The sequence below is a fragment of the Diuraphis noxia genome, unplaced genomic scaffold (assembly GCF_037042655.1).
Source record: "Diuraphis noxia isolate RWA-SAM2 unplaced genomic scaffold, SU_Dnox_SAM2 contig0004, whole genome shotgun sequence".
Classification (NCBI taxonomy): domain Eukaryota; kingdom Metazoa; phylum Arthropoda; class Insecta; order Hemiptera; family Aphididae; genus Diuraphis; species Diuraphis noxia.
Genome location: NW_028301714.1, coordinates 34,412,068 through 34,436,114, shown reverse-complemented (window position 1 = coordinate 34,436,114; position 24,047 = coordinate 34,412,068). Strand labels below are relative to the sequence as shown.

Below are 24,047 nucleotides of genomic sequence, written 5' to 3'. Positions count from 1 at the left end.
CGTTATTGTGAATGTCAACAATCACCGGTTGTATGAACGCGTAAAGACCATTTTGCCAACATTCACTATGATTTTTAGTGAATGTCAACATACACCGGTGACTGTCAACATAAATCATAACGTTTTTAACTTGAAAATTTGATATAAGTAGGTACCAACATTAAGATTTCAAAAAATATTAACTAGTTTAATAATAATTAATTACATGATATTACCGAGTTCTCATTAATCATAATAAGACAATATATTATTATACAAATAAGTATTAAATATTAATTATATTAATACAGTAATACATTTAGATTTAAATGACATTAAGCCATTACTTAGCTTACATAGACATTTGTATTTCTCCCATTTCCCCATTATATTGTTCATCCATGGTACACATTTGTATGAATACTTCCGAAACCTCTCCACATGTTTTATTCCTAATCATACCGAACTACTGGAAAACGTCCAAAAATCTAAAAATACTATCCTCAGGCTTAACTTGTGAATTCTGCGGCTTACTGTCAGTTGATATAATACATACTAATATCTCATACCTATCTATTATCTAATCGTGATATTATCATGAATGACCTAGCACCGCAGGGCAGTGAGCCCTTTTCGATTCAACACGATCGTTTTCGTAACATTTTGAAATCATCTGATTGGGATGAATTCATCAAGTCGACAGACGACAAACAGAAAATACAGTTCGTATACAAACGGCTGTACGCACAAGGGCATGCTTCCGGTGGCTGTAAAAATATCGAAGATGAACCGGCGAGTTACAAAAGTGGAGAAAAGGCTTTAGAAATGAAACAATCCGGGAATGATTACTTTCAGAAATCAGATTATCGAAATGCGTTGAACCGGTATTCTTTAGCTGTGATCCACTGTCCCCAAACCAAAGGTAGGTACTTAAGAAATTATAATAATATGATGGTGAGGTGTTTTTTTTTTTTTTGGGGGGGGGGGGGGGGGGTGAGGACGAAAAGTTGACCATCGTGACTCATGAAGTCATGAAGTGTTTTTTGGCAGATTGGAGGATACATCTATCGATTGTCTACGCCAATAGATCGGCATGTCTATATCATTTAAAAAATTACGATCTGGCCATTTCGGACATACAGCGAGCAATCGACAACGGATATCCCAAGGATCTACAATACAAAGTGTACGATAGGTAGGTCACACGTGGTATATACTAATAAATAAATATTATATACCTGTAACCTGTCAACTATTATCGGCAATCCTTTTATCGATGTTACATGTATACTGTATAGGTATTTTATTTAGGTACGCAAATACTGAAATACGTATTTATAATTTTGGACCCAAGAGGCCACATTTTTTATTTTGCCTAAGGCCACAAAATGCCTAAATCAGGCCCTGGCGGGGAATGTTGTGTTTAGTTAATAAATGAACACGAGATCTTTAAGTTAGAAGTTATTAGTAAATAGTTCACAAAATAACAAATAATACATTTAACTCACGCCATGTTTTTTTTTTCTTTTTCCTTTATTTTAAAAATAATCTGTACAAACAAGTACATTTATAGTAATTTAGATATACCTAATAAAAAAAACATAACATATTGTTTAAAATTAATATATGAAAATAATATTCACTTAAATCAGCTAAAGTTAAGTACCTAAGCTAAACTACTTTTTAATAAGTAGTTATAAAGCCGTAAGTGGATCACATAAATAATATTTTGTATTTTTGTCGCGTTATAATAATTAAATAGAAAATATATTACGTACCTATCTAATAACGAGGTCACTCATTATCGTATTTTCGTATTGTATTAAAACATAGGAAAGCACGTTGTTTACTAGCCACGAAACAATTGAAATTGGCATTAGAGTCGTTTAGGGCAACATTGCGGTCTCTGGACGGTTCGCATTTGTCGTCGGACGAACGACGCAAACGACAGCTAGATATACAGATCATGCTGAATATGTTGGTTAAGGACAACCAAACGAAGCACGGTAAAGATACTATAAAAAAAATATACAACTGTTTTAAATTATTTATATTACGTAACGTTCGTATCGTATGCATGCATATTATAGTGATAATGGAACACGGTACAACGAAACCGGAGGAACCGGAAGTGTACAGAGGACGGAATGACGTGTATCCGGCGTTCAGCAACGCAGTGTCCGTCGAATACAACAAGACTGAAGGAAGACACGCGGTAGCCGGAAGTGACGTACCCGTCGGAAAACTTCTGCTCACCGAGCGCGCGTACGCTTCAGTTCTACTTCGCGAGTACAGTCATTCGCATTGTACCAACTGTTTCGTCAGGTAGGTACTTAATTTTTGTCTTTTTGTTACTCACAACTCACCATAATTAAGAGATGACTAAGGTGATAAATGATTTTAAAAATTGAATTTATTTTATGCATCATTTGTTATTTACTTAGTACTTTATATTATGATAAATCATACATGATGGATAAAATCTAGAGTACCTATGAAATATTTGATAGACATATGGATTATTTTACTTAGGAAGTAGGTGCATAATACATTAACAGTGGCCAGTGACGAGTCACGAGCCAACTAGCCGAGACACGGTCACACGGGCTGTTCAGCATAGGCGTGCACAGGGGGGATGCCGGGTATGCCATGGCACCCCCTGCAGGCTGCAGTCTACTCAGATAGCTTGTTTTATGTTTTTACTTTTAATAGTGAAAACTATCAATATTATCATAATTTTTATCACAAACATACCTAACAGAGAGTTTTGTAGTTATGTATTACATTTTTTTAGAAAAAAATTCTGATTTATATATATTTTTTTTTTTGAAGAGAGTTAAAAATTGAGTTATTTTGAATTATAATGGCATCTCCTGCGAATAAAGTCTGCTTGTTCAGTTGGGTTTAGTTAGGTTTAGTGTGGTTTGGTTAGGTTTAGTGAGGCTTAATCTAACCTAACGTCGTTACGGCATTGGTCGGTATTATTTAGATTTATATTAATTCGATAACAGCAGTGTAATCTGCTGTTGCTAAATTATATTGAATTCGAATGCCTATAATAACAACTGGTCATCTAGCTCAGTGTTTCTTAACCTGTGTTCCGCGGAACCCTAGGGTTTCGCGAAGATCACTTGAGGGTTCCGCGAAAGTGCTGTGCTGTGTTTTTATCAAAATATTAAAAATACCAAAAACATATCGAAATAGATTGAGTGTGACACCGACACTAAGACTTTCATTGACAAACCTTACTCCAGATATTGATAACATATTATGCAGTCATATTCAAGCGCAACCATCCCATTAAGATTCATGCAATAATTGTATTATTATTTTTCCTGTTATTACAATCTAATCTAAATATATTATATGTATAATGTTACTTCTCAATATAATCTAAATTCTAAATAAATAATTTAATTGTATTTTTATACAGTGTATTTAGTATTTAAATCATTAAAGTTTAGTGCATTTCTAATGTTGCCGCTTATCGCCATGTTTTGTGTATCCTTCTTTTTTAAAGATATTTCCAGAGGGGTTCCGCATGAAAAAAATATTATTGCTTGGTGTTCCGTGATATCAAAAAGGTTAAGAAACACTGAATTCTAGCTTTTCAATTTTCTAGTTAGATAGCGCCGACATACCTATACCTACGTTTTAAAATTATCTGGATGTCACGGACTAAGATAATATAATATAAATATATTATAACGTTTTAGTCCTTTATTTATTTTGTGGTTATTACTTTTTAGGAACACTCATTGATTATTTTGCTCTTAGGACATAGTATGACATCGGTCCTCTGTGAAATTGCACGATAGCACAGTGACCCAGTCCTACAATCCTATAGAATAGTATAAACGTGTCTCAAAAAATAAATATTTTTTTTCAAAATGGGTCGTGTGTCAAAACGGGTTAGAGATTACCTCTCTAATATTATAATATTATATTATTCACCTAATTAATTATTGTTTTTGTGTTCACCGCAGGCTTGTGGCGCCTTTGCCGTGTCCGGATTGCGAAAGAGTGGCTTTTTGCAGCGAGTTTTGCAAAAGGAGCGCCTTAAAGTCGTATCACGCGATAGAATGTTCGATGTTGCCTGCGCTCTTCTCGGCCGGCGTTTCCATAACGTGTTTGATTGCACTTCGAATAATCACGCAACGGCCGTTGAAGTACTTTCTCGACTTACGACCAAAGTTGTTGAATCATGTAACTGCAGCTCGTTGATTATAATATTATAACTTGTAAGAGCTTAGATGCACTAAGTTTCTAAGGCTTTAGCGGGGGGAGGTCAACGGCGTATTAGGAATTTAGAATTTTTCGCCTATAGAAGACACCATTCCCAATTTTCCGCCTTTCAGCCATTTTTCGTCTTATCCAATCCTTCAACAAATTGATATGATATATAGGTAGTTATAAAAGTAACATAAAATCTATTACTTATAATTTAATCCGAAAAAATGAAATATTCGTTATTATTGCAGGTCATAGGAAGAAGAGGTTTAAACGTTTAACTGAATGACCAATCGTAAATATTATTGAAGTATTCCCTTAATATCTGAGAAAAATTTCCCCCCTTTTTTGTTGCTTCAGGCAATAGGCCGGTACCTAAATACATCCAAGGGGGTGAGGGGCGAGGGCTATGCCACTTATGTTGTCATGCTTGTGATATGCCCTATACTTATAATTTATAAATAATTTACAATTTTCCAGACGCAGAGGCCGCGTGGTAAACACCAACCTGACAACTACGTCAACTTGTACGACTTGGTCACCCATCGGGAGACGAGATCTGTACAGGACATATTGCACAGAACGCACGTAGCTGCGTTTTACTTGTCCTGTTTGAAAAAGACAAACTATTTCACTGCGGACTGCAACACAGACGGTCAACCGACCGACGACGAGTTATTTATTGGATGTCTGTTATTACATCATCTACTGCTGCTCCAGTTTAACGCTTTTGAAGTGTCCGAACTCCGACAACTTGGCGATGGCCAAGAGACAGTATTCATCGGTGGTTCCATTTACCCGACTCTAGCTTTGCTCAACCACTCTTGCGACCCATGCGTTGTCAGGTATGCATATATTATTGTACACTTACTTAGTGTAACTGATGTGCGCTTTTTTGGTGAACTACTTAATCTGGCAAGCCTATAATGGCGATTGGTTAACTGTTCAAAATATGTAGGTACCACCGAGGAACAACGGTCGTGGTACACAACATTCGTGAATTACGTGCTGGAGAAGCAATTACAGAAAACTATGGCCCAATGTTTATGTTCCACCCAAAAGAAGAGCGACAGCAGACACTTATAAATAGGTATTCACTATTTCAATTTTTGTAAATCTCAATAATAATTGAACACTATTGATTTTTAATTATATAATAGATTACATTGTTGGTATTATTTTATATTCGTAGATTAAATTAATATTTTTAATATAATTTAGAAAATTAATAGATCAGTTAAAAAATTATTGATCATTGAAATCTAGTTAGGTTTCAACATTTTAATACATGAGATATTCAAATAATTAACACATTCTACTTCAATGTTATCATCAATTTTACTACTGTTTAAATTTTGTATAGAATAAAAAACATAGTTTTACTAGTTAGTTGAATGTACTAATAAAACGGTGTAGAGTGCTAATGATAGTTAACTACTAAAATCTCATTTTACAGGTATAAGTTGTCATAATATATATATATATATATATATATATATATATATACACAAACATTATGATTGTCCGTAATTTTATTTTCATGTGATGTAAAATGAGTACAAATTTATATTAATGGAAAATATAATTAAATCAAAATAATGAACTGATCAATAGCTGTTAGTTGAAAACAAACATTAAAAATCTTAAAACTTACTAAGCCCGCTAAATTGGCATTCCTAATGAATTATTCTATGGATTATACAAAACAAAATATTTAAGTAAACTATTTGAAATACATTGGATTTGTTTTGATAGGTATTGGTTTGAATGTAATTGTATTGCCTGCAGCCAAGATTGGCCAACTTGGGAACAGATGAAGACAAATACATCACTCAGGATCCGGTGTATAAATTGCGAAAATGTAATCATAGTGACAACAGAATCAATGGAGTTTGCAATCCAGTGTATGGTTTGCTCAAAAACTACTAAACTGTTACCAATTTTAAAAGTTTTACAAGTATCTATAGTTCAATTAAATTTAATAACTAATAAGCAATATTAATAATAAAAATTGTTCTTTAAGGATACAGAGAATAAATATTTGGTTGCCAAACAGTTGATGGATAAGCACAATTATGAGAAGGCTTTATCAGAGTTCATAGCACTTTTAACGTTACTACATAAGCACATGGTGCCACCTTTCAGAGACTACCATCTATGCCAACAAGGAATAAGACAGTGTATGTTGACATTTGGAAATAAATTATAGCAATTTATTTTTGAGTACGACACATAATTTATACAAAGCATAATTGTAAAATATTCATATTAAAAAAATATAATTATGTGCAAAAAAAAGTTATACATATAATATATATATAAAATAAACTATAGTTTACAATAATTCATAGAACACTAGTCTTGTACCATTCTCCTAAGTGTAGCTTACATAATATTTACCTTAGGTTAATATTTGTCAAAATAAACATTTAAAAAGTTTAAACATAAGATTCATCAAAGCTAAATGTTTGTTTTATAAAATTGTTACTTAGTTAAGGATAAGAAAAAAGAATAATAAGCTTTGTTAAGGCGATTCAAGTTTTAACAGCATGACTTAGCTGGTTCAGCTTCAATATAGTTGTTGAAATCAATGTTAGCTGAATGATGTGAATAGCCACTTTTAATGCCATCCCAACCTTCTTCCATTTGGTATTCACCACTCTTTATCCTCTGATAAATCTAAAATAAATAATATTTATTATTTAATAAACAATAGATAATATAACTTTATTTTTTCAATTTATTGATATTACTTTTATTAAAAGGATATGACAAAAAATATAATAGACTTCTATAATATAAATAATAACCTATTTGTAAGTGAATAAATAAATTACTTCTTGGGTAATAGCAGAAAATGCCAATTCAACATTAGAACCAGTTTTTGCAGATGTTTCAACAGTGAATATATTATGTTCTGCACCAAATTGTTTGGCCTCTTCTTCAGTCACTTCCCTCTTACCAGCACCATTATTTACCTATGGAAAACAAACTAATTTAGGATTGGTGGTAATTTTAAAATCTCTTAAGCTTTAATAATTCAAATTTAAATAATATTCAATTTTGAATAAAAAACATACTATGTAGATACCTATTATATATAAGCTGATTTCATTATTTATTTTTAATTTCCATAGCCTATTTTGTCATAATAAAATAATCAAATACTTTTTCATTTTTAATTAAATGGTATTGGACACATATAAGGAAAGTTTCCACTTAGTATACTAAAAATATCAAGTAGTATCAAATATCAAACCTTGTAACCTTTGTTATCTTAATTAATTTTTACTCAATTTAAAACAATCTACTATCAGAGTTTAACAGAATATACATTATAATTCATAAAGGCAATTAACTTTAGTAAAACACATATATTTTAAAAACAGTATTTAATTTACTTTATCATGATAATTTAAGAGTGAAACCAATACATTATTGTAACTCAGTATGGAATCTTTAAGTCAGGGTTTCTAAACAGTTGATTTGTGACAATAATATTTTTGCTAGGTCACGTAAAGCTTTGAAATATTTCTATATATATATATATTTTATTTTTTTAAGTAGAAAATATTTAACATTAGATTATTATAAATTATATACATAAGATAAAAAATATATTTTATGAATAAATTAAAATAAATATAATAAGCCATTTTCTGTGTAGGTAACTAAATTGTCCAAAATTGTTTGAATTTAGTTTTATCATTGATAAAATGATATAATTTAGATGATTGTTTGCAACAATAATCAGTGTAGCAGTTATGTGTCTTTATCAAACTAAAAATTATAGCAAGGATTGTGATCTCCAATGAAATAAAAAAAAGTTAATAATATGTAGTGTCAAATTACATTTTCCAAACTTGTTTGTACTATGAAAAATTTAGGAACGTCTGTCCTAAATAAATAAATGCAAAAATTTAATAATAATAAAACAAATTAAGTTAATTAATAGTTAATGTATATTCTAATCAAAACTCAAAGTATAATAATATGCAATAGTAAAAGGATTTGAATAGCTACACAAAAAATCTTATATATAGGTACTTTTTAATAATATTTTAAATTCTTAGAATGCATACTTGTACCATAACATATTAAACTTACCAAATCTAATTTGCACCCAACTAAGACAAATACGGGCCGATGAGGTTCAATGTGTCGTTTGGCATCATTCATCCAAATAGGTATATGATCAAAACTGGCTCGTTTTGTTATGTCATAAATTAATAGAGCACCTACTGAATTTCGATAGTAGGATTTTGTAATTGATCTATAATATACAAAATATAACCATGAACAATAATAAAAACAAAAACAATTTTTACTCACCTAAATCGCTCTTGACCAGCTGTGTCCCATAACTGTAATTTTATTCGTGGACCGCTAGGTATTTGTATTGTTCTAGCAAAGAAATCAACGCCAACCGTTGGATCAGATACCTAGTAAATAATAATTTTAAGAAAAAAAATGTATGAAATGAACAACATACTTGGTAATTTTGAAAAAGTTTTTACCTCGACGAATTTACCATCATTGAAAAATTTTAACAGTGAACTCTTGCCCACCGTACTGTCGCCGATTAGTATCAAACGGAATTGATAATCAAACATCAGGTCAGCCATTGTGTCGAATGTGGACGAAACTAAGAATGTGCGTTCGTCGTAGTTAGTTCGGAAAACACAATGGTTCTAATTCAATCCAATCAAAAGACTAATAATGAAAATTATGAGTCGATTGAAATACAAAATTCTCGACAAAAAAACACGACAACTTACGTAACCATTACTAAACTCGCTGGTGTATACAAATTATTATATTGTCGACGGTCGAATGTTTCTTCGTACGTACACATGTATTAAAAATAAACTAATAACTGCGACGTAGGTAGGTAAGAAAAGCAGTCAATGATTTTTTCCCTTTATCTAGCGAAGTTATTATGAATTATGCAAATATCACAAGAGATAATACTGTTTAGTGTTTAGTACTTTAGTTTGTCCTTGTGGGCTTATACTGCTTATAGAGATAGACTGTTTGTAGTAACTAGTAGCTGTTGTTCTTTCTATTGATATTATTTATTTTATCATTTCTTTCCCCTCACACCTCCACATAATCGCAAAACCTGTGAACAGTCGTGTGAAACTGTGAACTTGTATTAAGGTATTAACGTTTCCCCATCATTGGTCGACAGCAGCTGCTGCTTCTATTATTCTCTCTTCCTTGACGGGTTGTCCCTAAAACCTGGTAACTGGTATAACTGTTCCGGCATAATAATTTTATAAATTGGCGGCCAACACGTCGGGCAAACCCACAGATATATACAATAACATATTGTATATATCTGTGGGCAAACCACGGTCCACGATACAAATTTAGTAGTCCGGAACATTGACATGACATAAACCTAATTATTTATTTTTACTATGTTTATTATTTTTATAATTTTTTTATGTATTAATTCACCCAATTTAGCATTTGGCTTAAAATTTGTCATTCCTGTCCTTTAACTCTAACTAATCTCACTAAATCTGTATCAAACGATACCACATTAATTTTGAGAATTTGCTTTAAAATTTCGAAAATACTAATCTGTATCTTTAATCAATGACCATTAGATGCGCTGAGATTTGCTAATCCATTTTCAAAATGCATGAGTTCATCCTGTAGTCTTTACCCAAAAAACCCTATTTCGATACTTAAGTATTGTAATCAAACTTTGATATTGGTACCTTCCAAACGATACTCGATTTTGTTATTTTCAAAGTTTGAGAGTAAACACCTTTTTTTTCACCAAACCCGTTTTCAAAATCTATCATAGAAACGGAAATTCAGTACTATGCAAATGTTTTTCTGATGTTATATGTTGCATTGACCGACTAATCTGATTTTTTTGACCATGTGTTTATGGTGATTGGTGGATCTATCAAATACCTATACTGTGTATGTATGTGAAAACATTTCAAAAATTATGAAAATATAGATTAAATAGATTAGATATCTTAATAAGAATAATATTATATAGTTTTATATTTTAATTTGACATGTGCCATAATACTAACTTTGGGAGCAGCCCAGTGGTTATTTTCTTACCAAGCCCATGCCTATTCAATCATATCCTGATGATGTGAAAGGTATATTATTGTATGTTATTATTTTATATTCAAATGTTAAGTATTTTTAACAGTTTACGGTAGACCCATATACTCTTTAAAGTCATAGTACTCTGTAAAATAATTATATTTTAACTAAATCACTATGGTAAATATATTTTAAATATTAAAAATAGTGATATTGATAATTAGATCATAAGAATCTACAAAAAGTAAAGGATAAAAATAGGTACATGCAGTTATTTGAACTCACAACTTTATGAGTCCAACTATTTGAGTTAAAATGGTCCTCATGGGTTAAGTATAGTATATTTTTGTAAAATACAGCTTAAGAAACAACATGAATATTACATGTTCAATAATTTTATAATATAAAATCTGGAATTAATAAAATTATTTACAATTTTAGTTTTATTTAAATGCTAATAAGTCTTAAAAGTTAATAATTATTCTCATTCATCACTATCAGAACCTCTGTTACTTTCTTGATCACTATTGTCAGTGATTGAAGAGTCTGAATTAACTTCGCTGGCCCCGCGTTCTGAGCTTTTCTTACTTCTCATTTCAACATCACTATTATCACTGTCTGATCTAGCTTCACTAGACACACGTTTTACTATACGCTCCTCTTCGCTGTCACCACTTTGAGATGATTCTTTGCCCTTGGTATTATTTTCTTCATCAGATTTATCACTTTCATCACTTCCAGAACTAACTTTATGGTTATGACTGTTGGATTTCTTAACACTAGCGTCACTATCAGAATTTACTTCACTAGCAGCTCGTTGACGTTTATTATTTTTTTCTTTGTCACTATCAACTGTCTCACTGCTAGCACGTTTAGTGTTAGTTGTAGCTACATGTTCTTCATTGTCATCAGAAACATCACTATCTGAAGCTAAATTGTTCTTTTTAGAATCAACTGTAAATATATTGAAAAAAATAATTATTAAAAAGTTTATTTTAAGTTCATAAATAATAAAGCAATATACAATTATATTTAAATTATAATAAGTACTAATGATTATAGTAGTTATAGATATTTAATAAAATATACCATTTTTTTCTCTTATTTATAGAATAAGTTTAAAGTGGGAAAAGAGTTAGTCATCAGGGAAGAGTAAATCAAAAAATATTTTTATTTAACTTCTAGATGGTACCTTACAAACTACTTAAAAGGTTTCAGTAAAATAAAATATGACATCATTGACATCCCTAATTGAAATAGTGGGTCACCGAGGTAGGCGACTTAAATTTTGTAGAAATTATTAAAATTATATAATACAGGTTTCAAAACAAATCTTAGTAGTCAACTCTATCAAAATAAATTAGTAGAGATTTTAGAAGCTACCTCATTCATGTTATTTTACAATTTTCTCAAAACTACTAATAAATTACATTTTAAAAGAGCGAGTTGTTTAATTTTAAATGTATTTATTATTTGCTTTAAATTTCTTCTCTTAGCCAGTGTTTAAAAAATATTGTACATAGTCATGTTAAAATGTACTGCATACATTAACAGTCTTTAAATATCAAAGTTAAAATAGATTAAAGATTTCATTACCTTTTCTAGACTCATTATCATCATCATCATCATCACTATCTGTTTTATTTTTTGTTGATATTTCCTTAGCACTTTCTTTTGCAGCTGGAATAATATTAAAAAGATAAATAGTGAAAAATATATTAATTAAATTTAAAATAAATAAATTTGATTACTAAAAGTTAGGACTCGGGGCAATTAAGAAAAAACTCTGATTCAAGTAGAATATCTTGGATAAAACAACTGTTATTATTGATTTATTTTTTATTTAAATGTTTAACTATGGATCATTTGATAGTACAATGTGTACACATTTCAGTATTTATATATTAGTCGGAGACTCGTGGTTAGAAAATAAAACGTTGAAAATGTAAAATTTTACCAATTTCTTCCTATTTTAAATGGATAACTTATTGTTAAACAAATATATTCTAAATGTTCAACTAAAGCCTAAATTGATATTAAATATTTAGTAAGGATAAAGAGTACTGAGTAAGCCTGTTGATTACCCAAAAATTGTATTGTCTGTTATCAATAATAAAACAAAAGTTAACAAAATTGTTGTTTATCCTTTATGTAAGTTTTAATTTATACACAAGGGTAAGTTATAGTATTTATAGCTGTTTATTTAAAATTTGTAAAACACAGCATAAATTAATTCGCATTAATCTATTTAATTATTTTTACCAAAACCCTTCAATTTAGATCATTTAATTATTACCTTGCATTGCTTTTTTAGCTGCTTCTTCAGCTTTAGCTTCTTCTTCTTCATCATATGGTTGTAACTGTTTTTCTCTAAATTTGTGAACACTGAATTCTTGTTCATTGATGGGAACATGACGTACAATTAATCTGGTATTAGTACTACTACTTTGTGTACCAATTTTTTGTCGTCTCTTACTTAAACGAACTCTAAAATATATGTCTATTGTTTAGTCATAATTGAAAAATATATTTATCTAAAATAGATAAAACTAAACCTTGTTTCCAATTCGTTATAAAATACTCCATCTGGTTGAACAATAAGAAAATAATTTTCTTCGTATCCTTTACTACTCTTGCTCTTAACATTCCAGTTGTATTCTCTGGCCATTTTATATTCGTATTCATAATCATCATCATATGGACGATTTTCAGCGGCATCTTCACGGCGTTTAATAATCGTTTCTTCAGATGGTAAAAAGTAAGCTACAAACTGTTCACCACTTTCATCCATTACACCTCTGAAATTTTATAAGCTTTAGTTTTTCATGTTTATAAAAATTGTAGTATCACTATTGATCTTAAATTATTTTTTATTTTGATGATATTAAATTATACAAGTATTAATTACCTAATCATAGCTTGAGACATTTCTTCTATTTGAGCTGGAACAGGCCGACCCATTGGAGCTGGATCAGAATCAAAGATAACTTGAGCACATGGAAATCTCCAATTCTATTTAAAAACAAATAAGATATATTATTTCAACAATTCAATTACAATTTCCAAAATGTTCAATGTTACCTTGAAATCTGGAAAAACATTTAATGTCTCAACAGCATGGACATTTGGCTTGCTGTAATGTTTTTCAACTGGTTTTTTATTGTCTTCAAAAGTCTTTTCAATTGCTTTCATCTGACTATCTCTATCCATGTAAAGAGTTTCCTCCTGAAAAAATTAATTTAAGTTTTTGTAAAAAAAGTTAGAAGTTTTATTTTTAAAATTATACGTACCTTAAAGTTCTTTTTGATACTGAACCCAACTTTAGCCTCAACTTTTTCAATTGTTTGTGGCTGAAACCTAGTTTGTTCTGTAGAAATGTATTCCGTACGACGTAACCATGATACACTTCTGGCATGATGTCTAGACCTAGTAGTTGAAATATTATCATTTATTAACAAAATTGATCTAGGTAGTAAATAGAGTTTAACACAAATTGATAGATATTTTCAATATTTCTATTAATCAATATCATAGATACAAAAATCTATAATGAAAATAACAAGTATAAAACAATATATAATTTTTAAGATAAATTTAATTCAAAATGAATCAAATCAAATGCTAATCTTAAACTTTAATATTTTGATATTCACTAGTACCTATCAATTTTTTAACTAATAATTTCGACATACGATTAGACATTACCTATTTAAAGTCACATTATACCTACCTATATTTTGTTTCAAAAGAAAATAAAGCAGTTCTGCGCACTTTTTTCCCCTTTCACAACGTATGTTGTAAAATATGAGTTGCGCGTCACTGCTTTGTATATTCTCTTTTGAAATAGAGTATAGGTATCATATATTATACTAGGTATTATATAAAAAACAAATCAATGATTTTGTTTTCGATAAGATAATTTGTGTTACAAATAAATAGTAGATACATGTAAGATCATACCTTTTAGAATCTTGTGGAGCTAAGATATCTTCTTCCAAAAGTTTTTCATCAGCAATATCCATTTGTAAATTATAGTCTATTGAATACTTGTCTTTATTAACCAAATCAATGTTGAGTCCTAAATCATGATCTGCGAGTATTTCAAACTTATATGATCTCTCTAAAGACGTTGGGTTATACTGTATATATCTATAAAATAATTTATCTTAAAATAAAACTTAAATACAAGTTATTGGTAAGTATAAAAAACAGAGCATCCCACCTTGTTGCATCAAATGGATATGAGAGGAATTTTAAATCAAAAGGTATGTCTGGAAGCATATTGCAATACTTCATTTTACATACTAAATCGGACCTAAAAATGATGAATAATGATTATAAACACAGAAATAAGAGAAATAAAACTAATGATTAAATGAATCTGTATTATTAACAATATACCTTTTTTCTATGGGTCTTACTGGCCTTTTTTCTTGAGATTGAGTATTGTTTTGAATAGTCGGAGCCATGATCATCGACCCTTTAGTAGGTGGTTCACGTCGCACGAAGAAAACTACAGTCTACAATACTGTAATGATAATCATTAATCAACGACGCCGTCTCAATAATATAATCATGAATTGATAATATTAAATTATTCTCCACAATCTGTATTGTTCTGAGGTATCACTTCACCTATTCAGTCTGTGGTACACACGGTTTAAGATGGACGTTGGTACACGAACTAAGAATTAAGATATACACAAAACTATAAAAAAAAATAAATAATATATCAATACCTAAATAAATATTTGGATAATATTCAAGACTTGACGACTGGAAACAGTGGTAACTGGTAAGTGAAAACGAATATTGATAACGAGTACACCGCAATATTAACATATGAGGGAATTTCGTTTGTTGTAGTCAACACTAGCGCTCTACTCTCGGGTGGCGGACGCTATCTGAGTTTATAATGTTTATGTCATAGGCATAAAAATATAAAACATTGTTTAACTATTATGGTATTATATTAGGTATTTAGGTGTGACTTGTAAAGAAATAATTTGACATGTGAGCGGTTATTTTTATTTAGAAAATAGGACGTTAAGACGTAGGTATCATGTTATGATTTCCAAATATTGTATACAATAATTTGTAATTATTGTATATTTGTATAATATAATAATTAGTATTAAATGTAGGCGTAGTCGGTGACAAATCTTAGAAATAAAACATACATAGCCACATAGGTAGTAGGTACCTATTGTCTATTACCTATTAAATAGTATTTATAAAATAGAAGACAAGTAACATCCATTTTACCTGTAATTTGTAAAATTGTTATAAGTTTTAATAATAATTTTTTGTAAAATATATATAAAATATAACATATTTTCCAATAACCGTTATTCAACTCGTACGCCAATGTCGACACGTTATACAGTATCTCATTGTAAGTTTTTATTATGCAGATTTAACAAATTTAAATCTTCGGTGATTTTAAGCAAACGAAAAATTAGGCACTCATCAAAATAGTGCATTGGGTAGGTACTTGTTTGTTATCGCCCCGCCAGCACACCGTATAAAATGTATCTCCCCGCCTCTCTTGTTTGTTATCGCTCCACCATAAATAAAATATATTACCTATAATACAATAAAAAAATTTGAAAATGTATTATAATTATAAATTTAAAAAAATAATGATATAAATTTACAAAGAAGGCCAGGACTCAGAAATATCTTTTAATATAGTTAGTTTCAAATGCATCATTTTTTCCGAGACGTATTCTACACATAAATTCTGCCAAATGAGACTCTTAAACCTTTTTCCTTCCGGCAACTTCTTTTCTGACACCACCATCACGATCCCATGATAATCATTATATGGCCATTTTCACAAGTTTCATTCACTTTAATAACATTAATTTTTTGTAAAAATTGAATTCCTGTATCATTGATGAAAAAAACCATAAGTAATTCACTAAAATACATTTTATTATTGTAATTTAATATTGGTCTGAACGAACGGTTGGACGTCGTCATGATCACACGAAAAGAAATGTACAAACAACTCGCGTTTATTATTAAATTTACTCCCAATAGTACCTCCTGAAGTCGTCATCGTCACACATAAAGTAATTTATAACAAATTAGCATTACTGGCAATAGTACGACGTCAATCGCATGGTTTGGATTGTCAGCGGTCCGACGTCGTCATCTACACGCAAAAAGTATAATGCACAACAATTTTGTGTTACTCGCAGTAGTTCGGCATGCGAGGTGTGATTGATTATGTCAGCAGTCGGACGCTGTCTTGATCACGCGAAAAGTAATGTACAAAAAATTCGCATATCTTTCAATTGTGTTTGACTAATAAAATCTTATCTAAACCAACGAACTTTTGTTACAAAAATTAACGGCGCCTTATCCAACTCTCAAATAGCAACTGCTGGTGTTCCCCAAGGTAGTGAAACGAAAGCACACTTCTTGGTACGTTTGCGGATGCCACTGTATTCTTGCTATTGACAACGTTCCCGTCCAAGCTGCCCAAAAAATCCAAAACCATCTAACTGTGCTAAACACCTGGTTTCACGGCTGGAAAATCCAAGTTAATCCATATAAACCCCCTCAAAAGACCTTCACACTTCGTTCCTTAGAATGTCCCGCAACTTTTATTGTTAATGCTCAAATTCCATCCTCCACGCAAACTAATTATTTAGGTTTAATTCTTGACAAACGCCTTACATGGGGTCCCCACTTAAAAAACAAGCGTAAGGCTCTCAATACAAGACTCCACCTTCTTAGACCCTTACTCAGCTCAAAGCTCTCATTAAAAACCAAAAGAACAATATACATGACTCTTTTAAAACCCATGTGGTACTATGGGATACAACTTTGAGGATCAGCCAAACCCTCAAATACTAGAACAATTCAGGCATTTCAGTCTATTTGTCTACGTCTAATATCAGGTGCCTCTTGGTATATTACCAATGAGTCACTTCATAAAGACATCTGCATTCCAATCTTAAACAGCCATGCCAATATCACCTACAAAAAACACATATAACATTCAGTACTCACTCTAATCCTATAATCATCCAACATTCATCCAATCAAATTCCAGGTAATCCACCCAGGCGTCTGAAAAGGAACTGGTGTAGGGACCTACTCACTTCTTAATTCACTTTCCACGGTGTGCCGTCACTGGGCGACTTCCCCTTCCTGCCAATCAATCACCATCACATTTACTTATTGTATAACTGTAAATACAGATTGTAAATATAATGTTTAAAAGCCGTGTACACAAAAATAAACTTGTGTTGAATTATGAAAAAAAGTATGGGAATGAGGGATTGGTGCCCACAACAACAAGTGTATGTTTTTCAAGAAGTAATAAAAAAGCAGGTAAACCGAAGATGTCGCTACAGTAGGTTACAAGTGGGTTACAATAATTGATGGAATTAAATTTGAATCCAATGATACTATATCATTGTATACGAAAAACGAATCTGAGCGGAGACGGTTTATCTGTCTAGGATATATTATAGATTATTAAAAATTTTCAAATCTTAGATTTAAAAGGAACTTTTTTTTATGAATTTCTAGCATAAAATAATTTACGAATTTTCATGATTACGTAAAGTTTGTAGTCAAAAGCCAAATTTTTATTGAATATAAAACAAAATTGTGATTATAAATTTCATTTATTATTAAACTGCTATTGTAAAAATATATTAGGAGCCTTGAATTTAATTTTCAAATCTTAGATCTAAAAAGAAAAACTTCTATGAATTTCTATCTAAGATAATTTGAATATTGGCGTAATTTTTACGTGTTTAGTCAAAATTTGAAATTTTAATGCTTAAAAAAAAATCATACCTATGTATTTTTAATATTTTTCAACTGCTATTGTTACAATGTATTACATTTTCAAGCTTTTCTACCCAACAAATACATTTTTATCGAAATTTAAAGAAAAAAAAAACTGTAAAAGTTAAAAAATTAAAATGTCAGTAAATAGCTCAAAACAAATCTACACATTTTGAAAATAGTATCTAATATAGAAAATGCTTATATAAACATGCAGTGAAAATTTCAAGTATCTGAGGTCGTATTTTTTAGGGTAACAGCAAATAACAAAATAACTAAATGCGAAATCTAGTGATAATCCAATGTTGTAAAAATTTTAATTTCAAATGCTTATGAAAATGTAATTTGAATTTCCAGTGGACATTTTCATTGTGATAAAGAATGAAAAACTTGTAAGGAATTATGTATTACATTTTCAAACCAAAGATTTAAAAAGAAAAATTTAAATGTATTTCTAGCTTAAAATAATTTGCCAATTTTTGTGATTTTTACGTATTTTGTCAAATGTATTTTGAATGCTTTGAATTACTTTGAATGCTTATAAAAAAAAACTAAGAATTTCATTTATTTTTCAACTGCTATTGTAACATAATATAGTAAGAGCCTTGTATTAAATTTTCAAATATTTCTACCCAATAAATACATTTTTATCGATATAAATTTAAAAAAAATAATTACTATCGAAACTTGAAAATACCTATGAATAGTACAACTTAAGTAGAAACTTTTTGAAAATTGCATAGTAGATAAAATAAACTTATATATACATTCGGTGAAAATTGTGATCAATTTAAAGTTACATCAAAAACCAAAATTGATTTTGTCAAAAACTGATTTGCTAAAAATTTCCCGATTTTCCTTCATTTTTAGTTTGTTTCTAAAAGAATCTGAAATTCTAAAAATTCTAACATAATAATGCGCACTGAAAACTGCAGTATGTATATACAATAAAAAGGAATCTAAAAACCTATTTGAGAAATTTGGAAGAAAATATAGTCTTGGAATACACAATGAAGACTGCACTATGTATTATCAAGAAAAATAAAAGAAGGATAATTAAACCATGATAAAATAATATTTTTTAGTTGCAGGTGGCTAATAAAGTTTAAAAATTGTGTACACAAAAATTAATAACAGCTATATTTTAAAAATAAAAATGGTAAGGGGGCATTGGCGCCCGCAGGGAAAATGATTTTTAAGAATCAAAAAGAAATATGGATATAGTTATGGTCTTAGAATACTCAATGAGAACTGCATTATGTATTCTCAAGCAAAATTAATGAAATATAGTATGAAGGATAATTATTCATGATAAAATTATGATTTTTTGTTGAAAGTGGTTATTAAGTTTAAAAATTGTGTACACAAAAATAAATTAGAGCTATATATTGAAAATAAAAATGGAAAGGGGGTATTGGCGCCCGCAGGCAAATTATTTTTAAGAATCAAAAAAGAAATTTGGAAAAAATTATGGTCTTGGAATACATAATGAAGACTGCATTATGTATTCTCAAGAAAAATTAATGAAATAAAATATGAAGGATAATTAAATCATGATAAAATTATGATTTTTTGTTGAAAGTTGTTATTAAGCTTAAAAATTGTGTCCACAAAAATAAACTATAGCTAAATTTTGAAAATAAAAATGGAAAGGGGGTATTGGCGCCCGCAGGCAAATGATTTTTAAGGATCAATAAAGAAATTTGGAAAAAATTATAGTCTTAGAATACATAATGAAGAGTGCACTATGTATTCTAAAGAAAAATAAAAGAAGGATAATTAAACTATGATAAAATTATGTTTTTTAAGTGGCAAGTTGATAATTAAGTTTAAAAATTGTGTAAACAAAAATAAATTAGAGCTATATATATTGAAAATAAAAATGGAAAGGGGGTATTGGCGCCCGCAGGCAAATGATTTTTAAGAATCAAAAGAGAGAAATTTGGATATAGTTATGGTCTTGGAATACACAATGAAGAGTGCACTATGTATTCTCAAGAAAAATTAATGAAATAAATTATGAAGGATAATTAAATCATGATAAATTTATGTTTTTTTAGTGGCAAGTTGATAATAAAGTTTAAAAATTGTTTACACAAAAATAAATTAGAGCTATATAAATTGAATATAAAAATGGAAAGGGGGTATTGGTGCCCGCAGGCAAATGATTTTTAAGAATCAAAAAAGAAATTTGGATATAGTTATGGTCTTAGAATACATAATGAAGACTGCATTATGTATTCTCAAGAAAAATTAATGAAATAAAATATGAAGGATAATTAAATCATGATAAAATTATGATTTTTTGTTGAAAGTTGTTATTAAGCTTAAAAATTGTGTCCACAAAAATAAACTATAGCTAAATTTTGAAAATAAAAATGGAAAGGGGGTATTGGCGCCCGCAGGCAAATGATTTTTAAGGATCAATAAAGAAATTTGGAAAAAATTATAGTCTTAGAATACATAATGAAGAGTGCACTATGTATTCTAAAGAAAAATAAAAGAAGGATAATTAAACTATGATAAAATTATGTTTTTTTAGTGGCAAGTGACCAGTAAAGTTTAAAATTTGTGTCCACAAAAATAAACTAGAGCTAAATATTGAAAATATAAATGGAAAGGGGGTATTGGCGCCCGCAGGCAAATGATTTTTAAGTATCAAAAAAGAAATTTGGAAATAGTTATGGACTTGGAATACACAATGAAGACTGCACTATGTATTCTCAAGAAAATTTAAAAAAGGATTACTAACTCATAATAAAATAATATTTTTAAGTTGGAAGTGGGTAATAAAAATTAAAAATTGTGTCCACAAAAATATGCAAGAGCTTAGATTTGTAAATAAAATTGGAAAGGGGGTATTGGCGCCCGCAGGCAAATGATTTTTAAGAATCAAAAGAGAAATTTGGATATAGTTATGGTCTTGGAATACACAATGCAGAGTGCACTATGTATTCTCAAGAAAAATTAATGAAATAAATTATGAAGGATAATTAAATAATGATAAATTTATGTTTTTTTAGTGGCAAGTTGATAATAAAGTTTAAAAATTGTGTACACAAAAATAAATTAGAGCTATATAAATTGAAAATAAAAATGGAAAGGGGGTATTGGCGCCCGCAGGCAAATGATTTTTAAGAATCAAAAGAGAGAAATTTGGATATAGTTATGGTCTTGGAATACACAATGAAGAGTGCACTATGTATTCTCAAGAAAAATTAATGAAATAAATTATGAAGGATAATTAAATCATGATAAATTTATGTTTTTTTAGTGGCAAGTTGATAATAAAGTTTAAAAATTGTTTACACAAAAATAAATTAGAGCTATATAAATTGAATATAAAAATGGAAAGGGGGTATTGGTGCCCGCAGGCAAATGATTTTTAAGAATCAAAAAAGAAATTTGGATATAGTTATGGTCTTAGAATACTCAATACAAACTGCATTATGTATTCTCAAGCAAAATTAATGAAATAAAATATGAAGTATAATTAAATCATGATAAAAAAATGTTTTTTAAGTGGCAAGTTGATAATTAAGTTTAAAAATTGTGTACACAAAAATAAACTAGAGCTAAATAAATTGAAAATAAAAATGGAAGGGGGTATTGGTGCCCGCAGGCAAATGATTTTTAAGAATCAAAAAATAAATTTGGATATAGTTATGGTCTTAGAATACTCAATACAAACTGCATTATGTATTCTCAAGCAAAATTAATGAAATAAAATATGAAGTATAATTAAATCATGATAAAAAAATGTTTTTTAAGTGGCAAGTTGATAATTAAGTTTAAAAATTGTGTCCACAAAAATAAACTATAGCTAAATTTTGAAAATAAAAATGGAAAGGGGGTATTGGCGCCCACAGGCAAATGATTTTTAAGGATCAAAAAAGAAATTTGGAAAAAATTATGGTCTTGGAATACATAATGAAGACTGCATTATGTATTCTCAAGAAAAATTAATGAAATAAAATATGAAGGATAATTAAATCATGATAAAATTATGATTTTTTGTTGAAAGTTGTTATTAAGCTTAAAAATTGTGTCCACAAAAATAAACTATAGCTAAATTTTGAAAATAAAAATGGAAAGGAGGTATTGGCGCCCGCAGGCAAATGATTTTTAAGGATCAATAAAGAAATTTGGAAAAAATTATAGTCTTAGAATACATAATGAAGAGTGCACTATGTATTCTAAAGAAAAATAAAAGAAGGATAATTAAACTATGATAAAATTATGTTTTTTTAGTGGCAAGTGACCAGTAAAGTTTAAAATTTGTGTCCACAAAAATAAACTAGAGCTAAATATTGAAAATATAAATGGAAAGGGGGTATTGGCGCCCGCAGGCAAATGATTTTTAAGTATCAAAAAAGAAATTTGGAAATAGTTATGGACTTGGAATACACAATGAAGACTGCACTATGTATCCTCAAGAAAAATTAAAAAAGGATTACTAACTCATAATAAAATAATATTTTTAAGTTGGAAGTGGGTAATAAAAATTAAAAATTGTGTCCACAAAAATATGCAAGAGCTTAGATTTGTAAATAAAATTGGAAAGGGGGTATTGGCGCCCGCAGGCAAATGATTTTTAAGAATCAAAAGAGAAATTTGGATATAGTTATGGTCTTGGAATACACAATGAAGAGTGCACTATGTATTCTCAAGCAAAATTAATGAAATAAAATATGAAGTATAATTAAATCATGATAAAAAAATGTTTTTTAAGTGGCAAGTTGATAATTAAGTTTAAAAATTGTGTACACAAAAATAAACTAGAGCTAAATAAATTGAAAATAAAAATGGAAAGGGGGTATTGGCGCCCGCAGGCAAATGATTTTTAAGAATCAAAAGAGAGAAATTTGGATATAGTTATGGTCTTGGAATACACAATGAAGAGTGTACTATGTATTCTCAAGAAAAATTAATGAAATAAAATATGAAGTATAATTAAATCATGATAAAAAAATGTTTTTTAAGTGGCAAGTTGATAATTAAGTTTAAAAATTGTGTACACAAAAATAAACTAGAGCTAAATTTTGAAAATAAAAATGGAAAGGGGGTATTGGCGCCCGCAGGCAAATGATTTTTAAGGATCAAAAAAGAAATTTGGAAAAAATTATAGTCTTAGAATACATAATGAAGAGTGCACTATGTATTCTAAAGAAAAATAAAAGAAGGATAATTAAACTATGAGAAAATTATGTTTTTTTAGTGGCAAGTGACCAGTAAAGTTTAAAATTTGTGTCCACAAAAATAAACTAGAGCTAAATATTGAAAATAAAAATGGAAAGGGGGTATTGACGCCCGCAGGCAAATGATTTTTAAGTATCAAAAAAGAAATTTGGAAATAGTTATTGACTTGGAATACACAATGAAGACTGCACTATGTATTCTCAAGAAAAATTAAAAAAGGATTACTAACTCATAATAAAATAATATTTTTAAGTTGGAAGTGGGTAATAAAAATTAAAAATTGTGTCCACAAAAATATGCAAGAGCTTAGATTTGTAAATAAAATTGGAAAGGGGGTATTGGCGCCCGCAGGCAAATGATTTTTAAGAATCAAAAGTGAAATTTGGATATAGTTATGGTCTTGGAATACACAAAGAAGAGTGCACTATGTATTCTCAAGAAAAATTAATGAAATAAATTATGAAGGATAATTAAATCATGATAAATTTATGTTTTTTTAGTGGCAAGTTGATAATAAAGTTTAAAAATTGTGTACACAAAAAAAAATTAGAGCTATATAAATTGAAAATAAAAATGGAAAGGGGGTATTGGCGCCCGCAGGCAAATGATTTTTAAGAATCAAAAAAGAAATTTGGATATAGTTATGGTCTTAGAATACTCAATACAAACTGCATTATGTATTCTCAAGCAAAATTAATGAAATAAAATATGAAGTATAATTAAATCATGATAAAAAAATGTTTTTTAAG

At 29.3% G+C, this 24,047-nt stretch overlaps 3 protein-coding genes and 1 long non-coding RNA gene across 8 annotated transcripts in view; 1 reads left to right on the top strand and 3 right to left on the bottom strand.

Annotated features, from left to right (window-relative positions):
- The first annotated feature begins 504 nt into the window (after positions 1-504).
- Smyd4-3 (SET and MYND domain containing, class 4, member 3) lies at positions 505-6,553 on the top strand. Its single transcript, XM_015517259.2, has 9 exons — positions 505-901; positions 1,030-1,174; positions 1,813-1,985; positions 2,070-2,304; positions 3,966-4,185; positions 4,690-5,054; positions 5,168-5,299; positions 5,965-6,166; positions 6,233-6,553. Exons 1-9 carry the CDS (start codon positions 577-579, stop codon positions 6,416-6,418), a joined length of 1,983 nt encoding a protein of 660 aa, XP_015372745.2. The 5' UTR covers positions 505-576; the 3' UTR covers positions 6,419-6,553.
- Rab39 (RAS oncogene family member Rab39) lies at positions 6,401-9,355 on the bottom strand. Of its 4 annotated transcripts, none has more exons than XM_015517263.2 (6): positions 8,988-9,351; positions 8,727-8,854; positions 8,542-8,651; positions 8,317-8,482; positions 7,047-7,187; positions 6,401-6,888 (listed from the first exon to the last, which is right to left on the bottom strand). In XM_015517263.2, exons 2-6 carry the CDS (start codon positions 8,832-8,834, stop codon positions 6,751-6,753), a joined length of 663 nt encoding a protein of 220 aa, XP_015372749.2. In that variant the 5' UTR covers positions 8,835-8,854; positions 8,988-9,351; the 3' UTR covers positions 6,401-6,750. The 4 variants fall into 4 exon arrangements, with proteins under 4 accessions (XP_015372749.2, XP_015372747.2, XP_015372748.2 ...); XM_015517261.2 differs by having other exon boundaries at positions 8,727-8,922; positions 8,988-9,350; XM_015517262.2 differs by having other exon boundaries at positions 8,727-8,900; positions 8,988-9,350.
- Positions 9,356-10,612: 1,257 nt separating this feature from the next.
- Positions 10,613-15,080, bottom strand: atms (RNA polymerase II-associated factor 1-like protein antimeros). Of its 2 annotated transcripts, none has more exons than XM_015517251.2 (11): positions 14,923-15,080; positions 14,689-14,815; positions 14,510-14,602; positions 14,248-14,436; positions 13,578-13,713; positions 13,369-13,512; positions 13,196-13,299; positions 12,843-13,085; positions 12,584-12,774; positions 11,884-11,967; positions 10,613-11,241 (listed from the first exon to the last, which is right to left on the bottom strand). In XM_015517251.2, exons 2-11 carry the CDS (start codon positions 14,760-14,762, stop codon positions 10,772-10,774), a joined length of 1,728 nt encoding a protein of 575 aa, XP_015372737.2. In that variant the 5' UTR covers positions 14,763-14,815; positions 14,923-15,080; the 3' UTR covers positions 10,613-10,771. The 2 variants fall into 2 exon arrangements, with proteins under 2 accessions (XP_015372737.2, XP_015372738.2); XM_015517252.2 differs by having other exon boundaries at positions 15,027-15,045.
- Positions 15,081-17,413: 2,333 nt separating this feature from the next.
- LOC149055995 (uncharacterized) overlaps positions 17,414-24,047 on the bottom strand; it is a 29,826-nt gene continuing 23,192 nt past the window's right edge. The window contains exon 5 of the long non-coding RNA XR_016191789.1: positions 17,414-17,489. This is a non-coding gene — a long non-coding RNA (uncharacterized LOC149055995). The remainder of the gene's footprint in view (positions 17,490-24,047) is intronic.

Coding starts and splice junctions, on each gene's coding strand:
- Rab39 (XM_015517263.2), bottom strand. CDS start 8,834: ATGGCTGACCTGATGTTTGATTATCAATTCCGTTTGATACTAATCGGC. Junction 7,188..8,316: donor TTGGGTGCAAATTAGATTTG/GTAAGTTTAATA, acceptor TGTTTTCCATAG/GTAAATAATGGTGCTGGTAA. Junction 6,889..7,046: donor TTTCTGCTATTACCCAAGAA/GTAATTTATTTA, acceptor TATTTATTTTAG/ATTTATCAGAGGATAAAGAG.
- Smyd4-3 (XM_015517259.2), top strand. CDS start 577: ATGAATGACCTAGCACCGCAGGGCAGTGAGCCCTTTTCGATTCAACAC. Junction 902..1,029: donor CCACTGTCCCCAAACCAAAG/GTAGGTACTTAA, acceptor GTTTTTTGGCAG/ATTGGAGGATACATCTATCG. Junction 1,986..2,069: donor GGACAACCAAACGAAGCACG/GTAAAGATACTA, acceptor TGCATATTATAG/TGATAATGGAACACGGTACA.
- atms (XM_015517251.2), bottom strand. CDS start 14,762: ATGATCATGGCTCCGACTATTCAAAACAATACTCAATCTCAAGAAAAA. Junction 13,714..14,247: donor GCTCCACAAGATTCTAAAAG/GTATGATCTTAC, acceptor TTCAACTACTAG/GTCTAGACATCATGCCAGAA. Junction 13,300..13,368: donor ATGTTTTTCCAGATTTCAAG/GTAACATTGAAC, acceptor GTTTTTAAATAG/AATTGGAGATTTCCATGTGC.